At 36.6% G+C, this 17,583-nt stretch overlaps 1 protein-coding gene across 1 annotated transcript in view; it reads left to right on the plus strand.

Moving 5' to 3' along the window:
- Positions 1-475: 475 nt before the first annotated feature.
- LOC127660923 (polypeptide N-acetylgalactosaminyltransferase 2) overlaps positions 476-17,583 on the plus strand; it is a 126,200-nt gene continuing 109,092 nt past the window's right edge. Inside the window, exon 1 of the mRNA XM_052151408.1 lies at positions 476-703. Within this exon, the coding sequence (XP_052007368.1) occupies positions 608-703 (96 nt within the window). The 5' untranslated portion in view covers positions 476-607. The remainder of the gene's footprint in view (positions 704-17,583) is intronic.

Below are 17,583 nucleotides of genomic sequence, written 5' to 3' on the forward strand. Positions count from 1 at the left end.
AAGATAGATATCCGAGATATTTGCAAATTTGTAATTAACATTCACATTCAGATTAAAATTACAGTGTGCGAAGGGGACATATCAGGTTATATAAATTTGTGCATTAGCTGAAATTAATCAGTGAGATGTGTGCAAAACTAGTAATTAATTTACAGATTTCTCATCATATGAGAGGCTTTCATCCTCAGATTCAAATAAACGCTGACTTTTGGGTGGTAACTAGATGTTTACGTCAGTATATGATCATAAACATGCGCTCCTGCATGAGGATTAATGTCTCTCTGTAAAATGAGAGTAAACCAAACAACGCTTCCTCTGTGCATCTTGAGGTACTAGCTAACGATGGATGTACCCACCCCCACCCCTCGCCCCACCCCTCCTCCGTCTCTGCGGAGCGTGATTGGATTAAAGTCAGTTACCCTTTTCCCTCTAACCCGGTGATGCTTGCTGTTTCCTGCTTCTTCTTCTGTGCAACCGCTGCTGCTGGTGCGTTCGCCCGTTAGTAGAGCGCTGTAGCCACAGCGAGACGCTGAAAGTGGACGACCGTGTGTTTTCACGGCACAAATCCTAAAATAGCCGCTGTTTTATCACACACAAAATCACAGAAATGCGCCGGAAATCTAGGATATTATTATGTTTCGCTGTGCTCTGGGTCCTAGGCATAGCATATTATTTCTACTCGGGGACAACGCTGAGTCGAAAGGTAGGTGCTTCTGGTTACTGGCTTGTTCATTTTGCAATATCTAAGTTTTTTTTGGGGGTGGAATCGTTTGCGGGTAAAAACAATAATTACGGTGACACGAATATAGCCGAAGAGAGGACGACGAGAGAAGACCGTTTAACCAGCATTTTACCCAAAGTGATTTGTGTGTTCAGCTCTGCATTTGGACTCCCAAAGATAGTTATCGGTCTGTGCCGACTCTTTACTGTGATTTTTAACGGGATGTACGCAGCTTTCGTGTTTCTCTCTGAAATTCTGCCTGCATTTACTTTGAAGTCATGTTTTAAAGCTTTGAAATATAATTTAGGAAGGAGAGGGACATTGCCTTGGCTTTAAAAATAACCCTTTTCGCCAGTTGAAACTGTATAACTTGCGTCTGTATAACTGAACTGTCCACATTCATTCATTTTTAAACAATCAGTTATCAGATATATGCAGTGTTAAAAGAATGCTCCGGGTTTATAACCAGTTAAGCTCAATCGACAGCATTTGTGGCTTTATGTTGATTAGTACAAAAATAAATTCGACACCTCTCACGTCTATTATTAATAATAATAATTAAAAAAAAAGCCACACACACCAAAATTCACGGTTACAGTAACGAACTTACAATGGAAGCGTATGGGCCCAGTCCACTGTTTCAAAAGAATAGCCACAAGACGTAATCAATATACATGTTAACTTGTTTTTTGTGTGGTAAAATCATAGATTTAAATCCAGATATTACCAGATTACAGGGTTTACCGTTAATTGTCATGACAACAAACTTGTAAAATTGAACAGCTTGACACAGATGACGTTAATAATTGATTATATGTCACTAAAATCATTTAAGCATGTATAATGTTTACGTCTTGTGGCTATACTTTGTGTATTTTAATGTTTATTGAATGGCCCCATTCACTTCTGTTGTAAGTGTCGAAATAATGTTAACGTGCATTTTTTACGCATTTAGCTATACTTCTAAAACCGTGTCTATTTGAATGTTTATTGACTTGCCCCATTTACCTTCATTATAAGTGTCGTATGTCTTTTGCCTAACAGCTATACTTTTAAACGGTGTCTTTAGGAACTTGCCCAATTCACCATTATAAATGCATCACAGTAACATCTCTTTTTGCTTTTTTTTCTATATAAACGAGGGACAGGACATTATTTTCTTTGTAACCAACATTATGCAACAAATGCTGTCAATTAAGCTCAATTTATATTGTTCCCAGACCTTTCCTCCCTCACTCATTCCTCTGCTGAATAAAGAGCAACCCCCACCCCAATTTTTCCATTCCATTGAAACTGGGATTATTCTAGGCTAGGGCAAGTAAATGTGGTTTTAGCTTATCAATTTATGCCTAACCACTGCTTAAATAAATTGACTCTGAATTGACAATGGAATAATGTTAAGATTCTATTGCCAAAAGCCCTCTGACATCGAACAAGGTGATTTCCCTATAAAGCGTCTACCCATTTACCTTCATTTTAAGTGTCAAAATCATGTTAAAACATATCATTATGCCTGACAGCTATATTTTTAAACAGTGACTTTTTTTTTTTTTTTTTTTTAAGGAACTTGCTCAATTCACTTCCATTATAATTGCCTTACAGTAACCACTATGTTTGCTTTTTTCTAAATAAACGAGGGACGGGGACTTCATATTTTGTTGGTAAAATTTTTCTGGTTTAAGTTCATAAACTGTATTCAGACAGATGAAGGCGGAGGCCAGTAGTTTGAGGAATAACTTTAAACAACATTCGTCTGTATCGGTATCGTCTGATAGAAATTGAATATTATGTGTTTTTAACTTTCATCTCTATGACCTATATTTCTGAATTCCATTAATCATCCTTTGAAGGTGTCTAAATATTGTCACTCAGTATTGAGAGCAGGGCGGAGGTGGTGTACTATGCAACCACATGTTTTAGTAAGACACCATTTGTCTCGAGATGTTTGAAGAAATTGTTTCACTCATGCAGATGTTTAGCTCATTAACATTAAGTGACGGACTGTCTTGGGGTTTTGGTCCGTTTCATACTTTGTTTCCATAGCAAGCTGTCCATCAGCCAACTCCTTTTCTATTGTGCGTGCATTTGATATTGTGATAAAGGCACAATGAGGTAAATGGACCGCTGCACATTTGAGAATTGCTCCCTTATGGCATTGTTAATGCTAGAGCTTAAAACTTTGAGGAATTGTCTGACTTTGGTGAGCAGTCCTAGACTACCCATTTCTCTGCTGGCAGTTGGATTCTTGCTGCTTTTATCATTAAAACATCAAGACTGCTGCTTGTGCATCTGTTGGTAAAGCAGTGTAATTAAACTTAAAATGAAATTTTTGGTTAGTTTTATTCTTTATTTTAATATATTTGATTTAAAAATGCATTATATTATCTAAATATTTAATATAGATTTGTTATATGTACCAGTGACGAATTCTCAGGGCCAGCAAAGCCTTCTCTACTGGCCTAACATGCCAAATTAATACATATTTTTACTCCATTCATACTCAATCACCTTTTTACCTATATATTTTTTATCGCTTTCCACTCTTAATTAATCTATAAACAAATAGAGAAAAACGAAAAGTTTATCCAGTCAGAATTTATTCCGTGATGAAATGAAAGTCAGATTTAAAAAGTGCAATGGAATGCATCTTTAAATCAGAATTACAACTTGTAGGCTCGTGCCAGAAATCCTCAACTCCCGATTTCGCCGAGATGCAGGTGCATGATGTCACACAAACTTGTCGACACTCAGGGAGATATACAAATTAAGTGATAAACATTCACTTTATTAAGTAATATCGATATATGATTTTGTTTCCACATTACATGATTTTATAACTTATTTAATAAATGCTTGCAGAAACAAGTATATAAAATGTTATAATCTCTTTTGATAATTGTCCACCTGAAGCACAAATGCTGCTGCATTGCTTATCAGTTGGGTTGCCATGAGACATCGTCAAACCCCTGCTAAGCTAACGGGAGTGTTGCAGTTCCGAATATCGGGGAATTTATGGTCGGAGAGATCAAGTAGGAATATCCCACATCCAACTTGAACGGAACACAGCATTACCGTGTACCCTGATGAAACGAAATTTATTGCAAGCAACATTTAAATCGCAAATATTATTAGATTTTTCCAGGTATTATAGACCTCCTTGGTAGATTCATATTGAAAATTGTGATTTTTGCTCAGGAGACGTTCATTTCACAAAACAGTCATGCTGCAGTTAAAATTATACTTGCTTGAACATTGTGTTGTTTCAAGTTCTTGCTTTCGTGCGTGGACGTGTTTTTAAAATGTCAATTGGTGTTACTAGTTAGCTGCGACATAATGTCTGATGCTCAAAGGCATAGGGTGTCTTAGTCATTGTCAAACTGTGTTTTCTTAATGGCATGAGTAACACCGAAGGCCTAAACTTAAAATGTGCATTTTTCTTTTTGCATTTTATTTCTGCTGCAACTGTGGTAGTTTTCACCATAGATTTTAAACGGATGTCAAAAATTGTGTCTTTGTGAGGAAATAAGTTCTTGCATGCTTGGTGAGGGTATATGACAGCCCCGGGACAATGGTAGAGTTTCATGGATTCTTATCACAGATTCTAGTACCTCAGTTATGCAAGGGCCAAACTATGAATATTTTCCCAATCTGCGACGTGAGTATCAGATTGGTTTTGGAGCCACTACTGCTCTTGTATGCAGGCAGGATAGGAAAGTGGGCGGTTTTTATCTCCACCGGGAAATGCGTTTGATCTGATATCTGCTCCACGACACAATTATTGACATGCTAATAGTTTTGCCCCTGTTGGCAGGATTGCATTATTGGTGCTGTGATGTGACCATACTGCTTTCAGTCACTTGTTCAAATCAAAGCTTGTTAACATCAAGTTGAACCAGACTGCATGACTGATTCGTCCATCTCACACAAAGTGTGTTTGCATGAGGTGTTCCTTTTTTGTTTCGCCTTTTGATTAAAGAGTGAAAATTAAGTAATTTGGGTCTGATATCTGTCATATTGAATTATATCTTGCAATAATTAGAAGCAAGGGCCCTAAATTTATGATGCCTGGAGATTCTCTCCTTTTCTGCTGCCACTGTGCAGTGAATTTTGATGAAGATTTATCTACTAGTAAATGCTAAAGAGCTCAAATGTTGCATCTTGCATGCCAGTGCATATTTTCCAGAAGGACTTCCTGGGTATTTTGATGTATGAGTTTGAATTGCTAGAGGGTAAACTGAACTTTAAATTTGAAGGGCAATATTTGTAGGGTTCTTATGGTTTATCTCTTCCCCAAGGTGCTGTCTGCTTAAACTTTCCCAGCCTTGGAAATATGATGCTTGTGCCACTTTTCTTTGCCATGGGATGTTTTTCTTCCTCGTATCTAACAGCTGAGCTTCAACAGACCTCAATATTTTTTGGCTGCTTTTAAGTTGGCAACTGGAATCCACAAGATTGTGTTTTCTCATCTTGTTGATTCAGCAGTTTAATTCCAGAAATTAAATAAATGCCCTGTTTTAAACTGAAATAAGTTTTTATCTAAAAAACACTGTACAAATGTTAACTTCTCCCATAATTATCCCTCCTTATCTTTGATAAGAACAGGCAATCATTGTATTTAGGAAGCATGTTGCGTTTTTTTTATGACCTGACCTTTGACTGGATCGTTGTTAGGTCTATCCATAAATGGTTTTAAAGAGACTTTGGCTAAAGAGGCACCTCTATCCTGTGCTATAACTTTGGAAGCAATGGATAACTGAGTGACCTGAATGAGCAAAGGTCATTGAGCAAGGTTTATGAGCATGGAATTCCTCTTTCTCAGGCCTCCGTTTGTACCAGAAGGATGGCTTAAGCTGAAGTAGCAACCTGATCACATTATTATTCGTAGCCATTTAAACTTTTTATTTGAACATTTACATTTTTGTATGTTTGAGTATATGCTGAAACTTACAATATGGATGTTTTGATGGACTCAAAAAAGTAAATGTGTTTACGTATTTACAGCTTTAGAAATGTTAAGCATTTATGATTCCATTATATTTGTGTGTGTGGGGATTATATATATTTATACAAAATATATATATATTTTTTTTCTGTTTTATAGATATTTTAGATCCCCTTTAACTCCACTGTAAAAAAAAAAACAACAAAAAAAAACAGAAAACCACTGGCTGCTGTGGTTGCCAGCATTATACTGTAAAAATGCGGTGTGTAACCTTTCTTGAAATTAACAGTAATATACTGTTAAATATCAAAATAGTCTAAACAATAATCATCTCAATCTAAAAATCTCCTGCTGATACACTGTGAAGGCTCTATCATATCTCATTCATGTATGTAGATCATTGTATAAAAGTCTTGAATTTGGGGCTATTTCTCAAACAAAGCTGTCTGAAGATTTGCATTATAGCAAACAAATAAAATATGTTTAACGGTGACTTATAGGGCTTTTATTTTATTTTTTGGCATATTCTGGAAACCCTTTTGTGTCCCATGGGAAATAAGATACAAATTAAATGCTTAATGAATGATTCAACTTTAAAATCTTCAAATAAAAATTCTGCAGTTGTTAAGTCTTGTTTAAAGTGATGTAATCCTCTAAAATGTTGAATAGGGCAGCAGAAATCACACACAACTGAATGAAACCGTTAATGTCATATAAGGTAAATGCATCTACTGCATTAAATGTGATGGCATTTAAATACTGCATTAAATGTGATGGCATTTAACTAATCTCATTGATTATAAATGCAATGAAATTTTGTACCAATACGTAAAATGATTACGTTTTATATGCAGTCAGTTCTTCAATATTGTAAGTTTTGGTGTCTGTGCAAATGTAAGTAAATATATGTGTGCTAGAACCAAACTTTATGTTAGAATAAATATTAATTATGAGATTATGTTAGGGCTGGGCGATTAATACAATTTTAATTTCAATTACGATTTTGGCTTCCAACTATTATGAAAATAAGGTAATCGAGATAAAACGATTATTGTGCTGCATTCCGTTTCACAATGAAACACCCCGGCATTATATCTTTAAAGCATCCTTTATTAAAGTTCAAATAATAAAAAGCGGCTTATGAAAATAAACTCCAATGCTTCCCATTAATTACCTAGACTGTGGCGGTCCGCCTAATTTGTTCCGCCACCGTTTCATAATGAACCGAAAATATTGTACACTTCGCATAATAACGTAAAAGATCTCTAACGTTGTGTTTTGCACATATTGTGTTCTGCATATTATGCTAAAGTATCTCAAAAATATCACTCAAAAGTTTGTTCAAATGCAGTCATATATTTTTTTTCTCAGAGAAAAATCACTTTATAGCAAGCATGAAGTATATTTGACAATGTTTTCAGTGATTTATTTTGTCAGGCTGAGATTACTTTTGAAATATTCTTGTGTCCAAACATTAGAATTTTTTAATGAGGTATTTGGCAACGGAGATAAATGTTCCTTATTTGGCGAGATAAAGGTCTATGTGTGGATTTGCGGAGATCCCCAATTGGTTTCCCCCTGCTCAGTTAGGGAGTGAGATTTGATAAACTTTTTAACACTTCAGCTTTATCTGTGTTTTCATAGAAAATCTTTTAAATCTATTCATTCTTTGTTCTGGACTAAACATAGTTTGGAAAGTGTTTACTAAAGTAACTGCATTTTCTCAATAAACGGCTAATTACTGTGTGTTTTAGAAGAAGATAATTGATTGTATTAACATTAGGAAAGGAAGAACCATTTGGTTGCAGTATAGACTCCCTCAAATGCTTGTCAGCACACTGGCAACAAGCCAATGGCATGAGGAAGTGAAACTTGAATCATGCAATCTAAAAAGAATAACCTTGCGGGATCTTGATGATTACAGGATTAGATGTCTGAATCAAAATTTTGTTCAGAAGTTGATAAAGCTGTCTCTTATATTCGCCCCCTCATAGAATGTGTGATATGAAAGGCACTAGGAGGAAACTTGAACTTGCTTCCATGGAAACCTTGACACCTACAGTACCAAAGGGTCTTTAAATATTGTATGGAGAGGTAGAGAAAATCCAGGATGCTTATCCAAAGGGCCAGTGTCTTGGCAAATGTGTCTTCTGCTGAATATGTGATTAGACACAATTGATTAACCTCTGGGTTGTAATCTTTCAGAATTTTTTTTCTTTCACATTTCTCAAGCATTTAGATAAGTCTTAGATCTCTCTATGATTTATATTTTAGCTAATGCCAAGTGTATATGAGTGGAATGCAAAGCGATTCTCCTGCAACTCCATTAATTGTAGATTCTTGATTAGAAATTAACTTTAGATGTTAAGGTCATTCATTCTTCAACATGGTTTGAAGCTTGTCCCTTGAAGCATCATTTAAAATCAATAGTTTTCAGTTTCTAAAGTAATTTGATTACTTTAATCAATGAGTGAAAGTGTCAAATAACAGGACAGTTACTGAGATTAAGTGAGTCATGTGATTCTAACATGGCAGCCCCCATGTGCGGACCCTCTCCATGTAGAATAAAATGGCTTTTATAAGATTACTGATATGACTGGAGTCTTCATTTTAATGTGAGTGGTCATGATTTACTACATGCATCGTAAATTACAATTCATGTCTTTTAAGAGTTAAACGTTTTTAATGAGGAAATATTTACTGAGTGCAACTTTTAAGAGTTTTGTGGCTTTGCTTAGAGGGCATCTATATATTTGTGTACTCCTAAACACTGAACTATATATATAATATATATATATATTTCCCCTTTTAGCAATTATATACACACGCCTTTTCTCTTCCGGGAAAATGTACCAAAAATATTTGACACCTGTTGCTCTACACGCTTTTTATAACCAGAATGTCCCTCCCCTACTATGGACCAGCCAGTAGCAAATCATGGTTCATGGCTGTGACAAAACTGAAGTCTATTGGCTGTTTTTTTATTTAAAAGGGACAAGTCCTTCAATATGTCCCACCCAAACTTCCTGTGTTGAAGTTGCTGTAAGTGATTTCAGCCCGCTCTAATTCCACGAGACTGATACGTTGGATTAGCTACGCCCCCTCTTTCCAAAACTCAGAGTTCCAAAAATACCAACATTAGCTTTATTGAGAGCAGAAATGGAAAAAACATCAGTAGTAAAATAGTGCCCTCAACTGACAACTGTTATGAACAACGTGGCATAAACATGCATAATGCCTCAATAACTGCAACTAAAATACTGTGGGAACACTGAAAATGATTGACAGGCCGAATGTGTCATTGTCCACGGACCGAGGAGACATTTTGTTTGCTGTTTACAGAGTCTACAATTCACAAGAAACAGGTGAGATATCTCAGGGTGCTTAATTTTATTAATGTATTTCTGGGAGTAGCAATATATTTGCATACCTTCCCATGAAAAAAATAAATATTTTAATTAGAAATAACAGAGCAGAAAACTGCGCTCATTAAAATATTTAATAAGGAATTAACTCATCTCTCTATCAGCAGTGGTGTAGCTTGATTAACTCCTGCTCCATCTACAAGACAAAAAACAGAGGGCTTGAGCACTTCATTGGATTGCACTCTTTGAATTTTTCTCCCCAATTTGGAATGCCCAATTCACTCTAAGTCCTCTTGGTGGTGTAGTGACTCACCTCAATCTGGGTGGCAGAGGACTAATCTCAGTTGTCTCTGCGTCTGAGATGTCAACCAGCGCATCTTATCACATGGCTTGTTGAGTGAATTACCGTGGAGAAATATTGTGTGTGGCGGCTTCATGCCATCCACCGCGGCATCCATGCACAGTTCACCATTCGCCACGAGGAGGTTACCCCATGTGCCTCTACCCTCCCTATCAACCGGGCCAATTGGTTACTTGGGAGACCTGACTGGAGTCATTCAGAATGCCCTGGATTCGAACTCGTGACTCCAGGTGTGGTATTCAGCATCTTTACTTGCTGAGCTACCTAGGCCCCCGGCTTGCACTCTTAAGATATCAATTCTAAAGATTCTAAATGCAGTTTTCCACGGGTGGAAAGTTGAGTGTGTGGGTCCCCTAATGGTAATATTGGTTTTATCTGAAGGCAGACACATAGAGTAACTCTATATGAGGGAGATGCACAGATTGTGAAATTCTGTAATTTAATCCCCCTTTTGTGCCAGTGAAACAAGGAAATCTTTATTATAAAAAATAAATGAGCTGTTTTTAAATCTTTCTGCCCTGCATTGCACTACCTTTTGAGCACAAATTCAATCATACAAATTTATGAAACAACATTTAATATAACCTTCTTTCACATGACAAAGATTCTTTCTTATTGTTAAAAATAACTTTTTCAAGAGCCTTTTTAAGCCTGCTATACATCTGCCTACTCAATGAGAAAAATTGTTCAGTACATAGCCCAACAAAAATGATTTTTTTGAAACAAATGTAATTACATTTAAATGTAAGTGATTATAAAAGATTAATAAATACAAACATAAATAGGGCTATCTTTCAGCTCTTGTATTTTTCATACAGAATACAAAGTTCTTGTGTTTCCATCAAGCACAAACTTATAGTAGGTTGAAACAATGGGCCTCTTAGGAAATACCTTCCCATACTTTTGCAAGCAAGCGCCCAGTGGTGCCTGCAGCTGTACGGCAGAACGCACTGTGTGTACCAGGAGCGCTCCGACTGACCTGTGAAATATTTACTCAATATTTTACCAATCATAAAGTGTGCCCTGTATTTCTTTTGGCTCTTTAAAAAAGCTAGCAATGCCCAATTTGCGAATTAATGGTTCTTTTCAGTGAATTGTTCAAAATGAGCTTGCAAAATGGTCTGAATTGATTTGTGATTCAGTAAAATTCATTCAGAGCACTCTCTCACGGAATCATTTGGAGCGGAATCATTTGGAGTAAAATAGCGTCTGGATATTTATGAATACGGTGCTGTATACACTGTAAATGTACCTACTGTCAACTGAAACAAAAGGCTGTCTTTTGGAGAGGTACCTTCAACTAGTGCTGTGTCATGTGAACAAGGGGTTGTTCAAACTGAACATGTTTTTGCGTCTGCATGTGCTGTTTTTCAGTCGTCTTCCATGTAAACATTCACTAGATGGATGTCTTGACAACTGTCACATTTCACTGTGTTTTTAGCATCTCTCACAGGAGCATTCATTTTAAATGCCATGTCAAGTTAAAAAAAACGTCTTTAACTGATATAGTTTCTGCTCCATTCGCTGTGATTGTTTTTCTTTTTTAGCGCGAAAACATGTCTGTGAACGGTTACTGAAAGAAATGCTTTAGCCAATAGTTACATGAATGCTACTCATACTCGAGAAAATAATTATATCAGTCACCAGAATTGAACACTTTGGTATTATAGTACCACCTGTTGGATCTTCTCTGAATCTGCAGCTGGGTAGGCAATGGTTGTCCAAGCCGACTGCAAACAACCAACGCATCTAAACGATAAACATCGGCCACTGCCATCGGTGAATGACATCGTATTGGCCGATGGCAGTCAACAAGGCGAATATCGGCCAATGCTGTGTGTGTGTGTGTGTGTGTGTGTGTGTGTGTGTTATTTGTATTTTTTTTGAGCAACGATTATTTGCAAACTGTGCCTAGTAGGGTTGCAGTGGTATACCGGTTTCACGAAAATACCATGGTTTGAAAATGTACTTATCATACCATGTACATTTGCTTATATAAGGTATTGAGAAAAAAATGCAACGGGACGGAGAATCTCGCGTGCGCATCTCCTTTCCTCCTCGTCTGCCAGTCAGATTGCGTCGCACACAAACTTGCGTCGCACACAAATGCAGCGGAGAAAATGTCAGAGAAGCCAGGCGTGTGGGGTCTGACATGAGTGTGTGAGTTAAAGCAGTGTTTCTCAACTGGTCTATTCGGACTGGGTCGTGGACAGCAGAGAAAGAACAATGCCATGGTTCTCCCATATTTCGGTGGCCGCCCAAGTGATAGAATATTTAGGACTGCTGAGGCAGATTTAATGATGATCTTGCAAACAGCTAAAGCAGACAATTTACGGCAATTTATCGTGAAAGTTTTTTTTTCATTGGATATTTCAGTTAACTTAAATGTTTAACATGCTCAGGGTTGCCAGATAAGAGACACAACACCCCCAGTTTGAGATTTATACGTGCGCAAATTGGAAATATTCTGCCTAATGTTATACTTATTTTGTGCAATCTGGCAACCATGCACACGAGTGCACTTTCTGTCTCTCGCTTTCCCCTTTGAACAAACTTGGCGATCTGTAGTGCAGTATTGTGCTGAAGGAAAAGTGTTATAAGGCTACTCTGTGTCCATTCTTGAGGCTGCTTGTGATGATTGGTGCTACTAATTTAGCAGGTAAACCTTCTAAGTCATTAAATATAAAAGTAGATCTCATTGATGCGAGCAAAAGCAAGTCAGAGACGTATATGGATTTTTTATTTGTGCAATTGAGAAATGTTGAAGTGCCTGTATGTTAATCTAACTCTTGCAGTAATCATTTATCATAGTCATGCAGTCTGTGTTATTAATTTGTGTACTGAAAGTCAAACGTTGACATCAACAACAAAAATAATGTCACTTGATGCATGTCCTTGTACTGGAAAACCATGAACAAAACTATGCAACATAAAAGGAAATGCGACCCAGGATACATTAAATACAGGTTATGTTTAATCTATGGCTGGTCACCACTTGATGTCCAATGTAAAATCTGTCCTGGAGCAAAATCAGTTGAGAACCACTGAGTTAAAGGTACAGACAGGAGCAGTCTGGCTGTGCTGTCGCGCACCTACAGTATATGTTAACTGTTAATAATCATAGGATATTACTTCAAAAGCTCACACAGCTGATGTTATTTTTCATTTAGTAGTTCATTTAACATATAAACTAACATGCTTTAGTTATATAACGTGTTATATTTACATGCTATTTTTTAATCATGTTTATAATTTTATTTATTATTATAATTCTGTTAGCTTTCTTATTCTGTTTATTTCCAAAAGGGAGACTTTTTTTTTTACACATACATCAATAAAATAAATGGTTTCAATTATAAATAAAGTGTTTGCTCAAAAATAAATAAATAAATAAAATAACCCTTCTGTTTTCACTGATAATAGCAATTGTGTAATTCCGTATACCGTGATACCTTGATATATTCTGAGACTGTTATCATACCATGAAAATCTCATACCGTTGCATCCCTAGTGCCTAGTCATGGCTTTAAAGTGATGGGCACATTTGTTATGGCGTGGCGTTATATATGTGCCTCATTCCTGAGCGAGTAATTGTAAGTTTTGAGCACAGAGAACTATATTTTGCAAGCACATTGCATTATATTTTGAACAGAAATTAACAATCGCAAATAAAAAAATCGTTTGAGCAAAGAAAAAACGATTCCGTGCTCAATAAATGTATTTGCTATTATCCATATTAACGTGCAAGAATAACCCTCTCACGCAGTTTACTCAGGTGCTCTCACAAATTTATTCTCTGCACTCTGTCAAGTCCCTCTCTCTCTCTCGCTCAACCTCTTAATTCTGTGCGCTCAACTCTTGACACACGCGCTCAACTCTTGACACACGCACGCTCAACTCTTGACACACGCGCTCAACTCTTGACACACGCTCAACTCTTGACACACGCGCTCAACTCTTCAGACACACGCGCTCAACTCTTCAGACACACGCTCAACTCTTCAGACACACGCTCAACTCTTCAGACACACGCTCAACTCTTCAAACACAGCGCTCAACTCTTCAAACACCGCAGCTCAACTTGCAACAGCGTTACAAGTGTGCCACAAAATCAACCAATCGGAAAAGTAAAGGTCAATTGTGATTGGCTGTTGGTCTCCAATCACCACGCAGCACAAAAATGACGAAAAATTTATTTTATGGATAGATGTCTTCTCTAGCCACCATCAAACATGGCAACAATATGCCACAACGTCAGTTGAGTTAGTAATTTCTAGTTTTATGATGTTATGGTTTTCTATGCCTTTGATGAAACTCTGCTATTATCTACGGAAGCGTATTGCATTCACTTGAGAAAAAAAAATGTACTCTGTTTTTCTGAATTAACGACTTAATTATCTCAGAATTACGAGAGAATGTTTCATGGAAAAAAAAGTTTTTGCTCTGTTTTTCTGAATTAACGACTTAATTATCTCAGAATTACGAGAGAATTTTTCATTAAAAAATATTTTGTTCTGTTTTTCTGAATTAATGAGATCCCTCAAAATCCTGCCAGGAGCTCTATTTTAGCTGGATGCGCATGAATTTATAGACATATATTTTAAACTTGGCCTTCAATACAAAGACATTACTGTCTATGACATTTGTAATACTGTCATGGCTGAGACACGCTTTGATCTTCCAAAGGACACTAATTACACGAGAACTACCGGAATTCTAGAACTACTAGAATGGCCATAGCGGTCATTCTGACCGTTCATACTAACTAGACTGTACCAAAATGTCATGTCATAGTTACATTCGAAACTTCTATTGAGGTTTTAGAATGAAGCTTCTAATGTCTGTCGTCATATTTTATGGCGTCATCACCCTAAAAATGTATTGAATAAAATAGAATAATATGGATCAAATGGAGCCATGCTAACGCAGAATAGTCCTACATAATACTGATCTTTTTTGTAATATATATAGTGCTAGACTATATAAATACATAGGCCTATATATATTATATATTAGCTGCTAGACTGCCCCGGAAGGTGCGTGCCTCGCTTTGTGTACAGCAAGTTTTTTCCACCACAGTGAAAATGTTTTCGAAAGTCTAAACGCCAACAAACATGGATTGAGGCGGAATATTTCGTTAGATAAAAACATGTTGTGAATTTTGGAAATTATTACATCTATCCTTTTTCAAAACATGTTGACTTTTGGACTTTACAACGCTCTGGAGTTATTGGAAATTGGAAACAATCCTATGCAGCCACCACTGGAATCAAAATCCATGAATAAATGAATCTGTTAGGCTATATTAATAATAAACACCAGGACACGAAATTTTAATTCTAATGAATGTGAAAATGTATTAGTTCATCGACAACCACAGAACTTGCTATTGTAGCTAATTACAGATACAAATTTGATTATTTTTTCCATGAAAAATTATCTCGTAATTCTGAGATAATTAAGTCGTTAATTCAGAAAAACAGAGCAAAAACTTTTTTCCATGAAAAATTATCTCGTAATTCTGAGATAATTAAGTCAGTTAATTCAGAAAAACAGAGTACATTTTTTTCTCAAGTGAATGCAATACGCTTCCGTGAGATAATAGCAGGGTTTCATCAAAGGCATAGAAAACCATAACATCATAAAACTAGAAATTACTAACTCACCTGACGTTGTGGCATATTGTTGCAGTTTTCACCATTTGACTCTGTCATGTTTGATGGTGGCTAGAGAAGACATCTATCCATAAAATAAATTTTTCGTCATCTTTGTGCTGCGTGGTGATTGGAGACCAACAGCCAATCACAACTGACCTTTACTTTTCCGATTGGTTGATTTTGTGGCACACTTGTAACGCTGTTGCAAGTTGAGCGCGCGTGTGTTTGAAGAGTTGAGCGCGCGTGTGTTTGAAGAGTTGAGCGCGCGTGTGTTTGAAGAGTTGAGCGCGCGTGTGTTTGAAGAGTTGAGCGCGCGTGTGTGTCAAGAGTTGAGCGCGCACAGAATTAAGAGGTTGAGCGAGAGAGAGCGAGAGAGGGACTTGACAGAGCGCAGAGAATAAATTTGTGAGAGCACCTGAGTAAACTGCGTGAGAGGGTTATTCTTGCACGTTAATATGGATAATAGCAAATACATTTGAGCACGGAATCGTTTTTTCTTTGCTCAAACGATTTTTTTATTTGCGATTTGTTAATTTCTGTTCAAAATATAATGCAATGTGCTTGCAAAATATAGTTCTCTGTGCTCAAAACTTACAATTACTCGCTCAGGAATGAGGCACATATATAACGCCATAATTTGTCATCTCAAATTATCTTGCAGCTTTAGTTGACATAGCCTAATGGATGTACAGTAACAACCTAACATCCATTTTAAAATCTGGGTAAAATTGACTGGCTGTTTGAAGATTTTGCCACAAGAGCAACATAATCCCCCTCCATCCTTTTGATATAGATGAATATCAAATGCAGTCAAGTGTCTTATTGTTACAATTGTTAAAGCCTAGAGGTAGCTCTCCCACTGCAACGAATGTGAAGACTTCAAAGGACTCATACAAAAATCTGTTAATTATTAGTATCAGGGAAACTATTGTTCCCTTATTTCATTGCTTGTCTTCAAATTGGCACTTTGATGATATTTGTCTAACTCATCTTTGCCCCAAATTCTTGTTAACATCTTCTAACTTCAGTGTCAGTTGCCAAATTATGAATGACAATCCTAAAACAGGAAATGTAACTGCTTTCATATACAAGTGCTGTTTATAGAAACCAGTTATGCATCTTAAGTATGAACATTTGCTTTTTGTCAATGGCAGATGTCCTGTCTTCCTGAGTTTGAAATGGTGTATGTATAATAGTGAATGTGTCTTGGCTCACATGGATTAACTGAAGATCCTCTTATAAGAGCCTAGTAGTCAGAGTGGTTTTGCTGATATGTAATGGGCACCATTCTTCATGTATCCAGACATAAATACTAATAGGAAAACACTGCCAGAGGCCATGAACGTGTTGAAGATGTAGTTTCGTTAGCCAAGTGCTTCTAGGATGTTTTGCCGCCTCAGCCGCTCAAAGACGAACAGCCAAAGAATTTATAGCCATATAATTTTAATGAGCTCGGTTTTTGAATAGCCTCCAGTGGTGTACCATCATATCAACAGAAGACTTTACAATGCTAGTGATTAAAAGCTTCTTTTGTGCTACTGGGGAAATCTATCACACCTTGCACTCTGAAAGTACTTTGCTACAGCCATAAAGTGAAAACCTCTTTCACCATACATAAACTGTTAACTTTTATAGTAATTAAGATTTTTACACTTATTTTACATTGGACACCAAAGCAGAAAGTACATGAGGCTGCAGAATAACTGTAAGGTAACTACAACAGCAGACTCCCTGTGATCCTTCACACTTGAACGAAGCATTTTTACTATTAGCATTAACAGGTACGGGACTACAGAAAATTGTCTGTTTATTTGAGCCTATAACTTGTAGTGCACTTTAGTTTTAAATGATAAAAAACATATTTCTGCTTAAGCTTACAGTGTAATACAATTATTTAATTAATTTTATATATTTTATTTTATATATTTGTTTGTGTTTTCTCACTTGCTCCAATTCATGTAAAAACACACTCGACTACAAATATATGCTTGTCCTGTGTAATTTCTACTTTTTTGTGTTTACTCAAATGTATGTCCACCAATAGTGCACCGTCACTTTAATTTAGCGTGAGCAGCGCTGCAAAAGTAGACTCTGCATCAACTTGTGCCGCTTTGTTGCTCACATGACACATTTGCTGCGCTGCTTATGCTTGCAGTGTGAAACAGGCCTTGGTATTGCATTATTTGTACTATAAGTAAGCCATACATGGGTTGATTTTCCCCAAAACTATTTTTGCAATTCATTTGGTGATTGAGAAATTACACACTTCAGATTTTCTGATCCAGTGACCAATGAGGAAGTCTCATGATTTTTTTTTTTTTAAACTACGCCAAACTTGCAATGCCAAGTACGTGACTGGTGAGCTGGTACAGTTCATTTTTACCAGCTGTTTGGTCTATTTAACAATGTAACTGCTAGCCTTACAAGAGTGTTATCAGTTCATTTGTTTCACAGCTTCAGTCTGGCCTCAAGGGCATTAAGTAGAAGACAATGATAGGAGTTCAAGTCAATCACCTGAAACAAGATTGAGCCACAGG

The sequence above is a fragment of the Xyrauchen texanus genome, chromosome 20 (assembly GCF_025860055.1).
Source record: "Xyrauchen texanus isolate HMW12.3.18 chromosome 20, RBS_HiC_50CHRs, whole genome shotgun sequence".
Lineage (NCBI taxonomy): Eukaryota > Metazoa > Chordata > Actinopteri > Cypriniformes > Catostomidae > Xyrauchen > Xyrauchen texanus.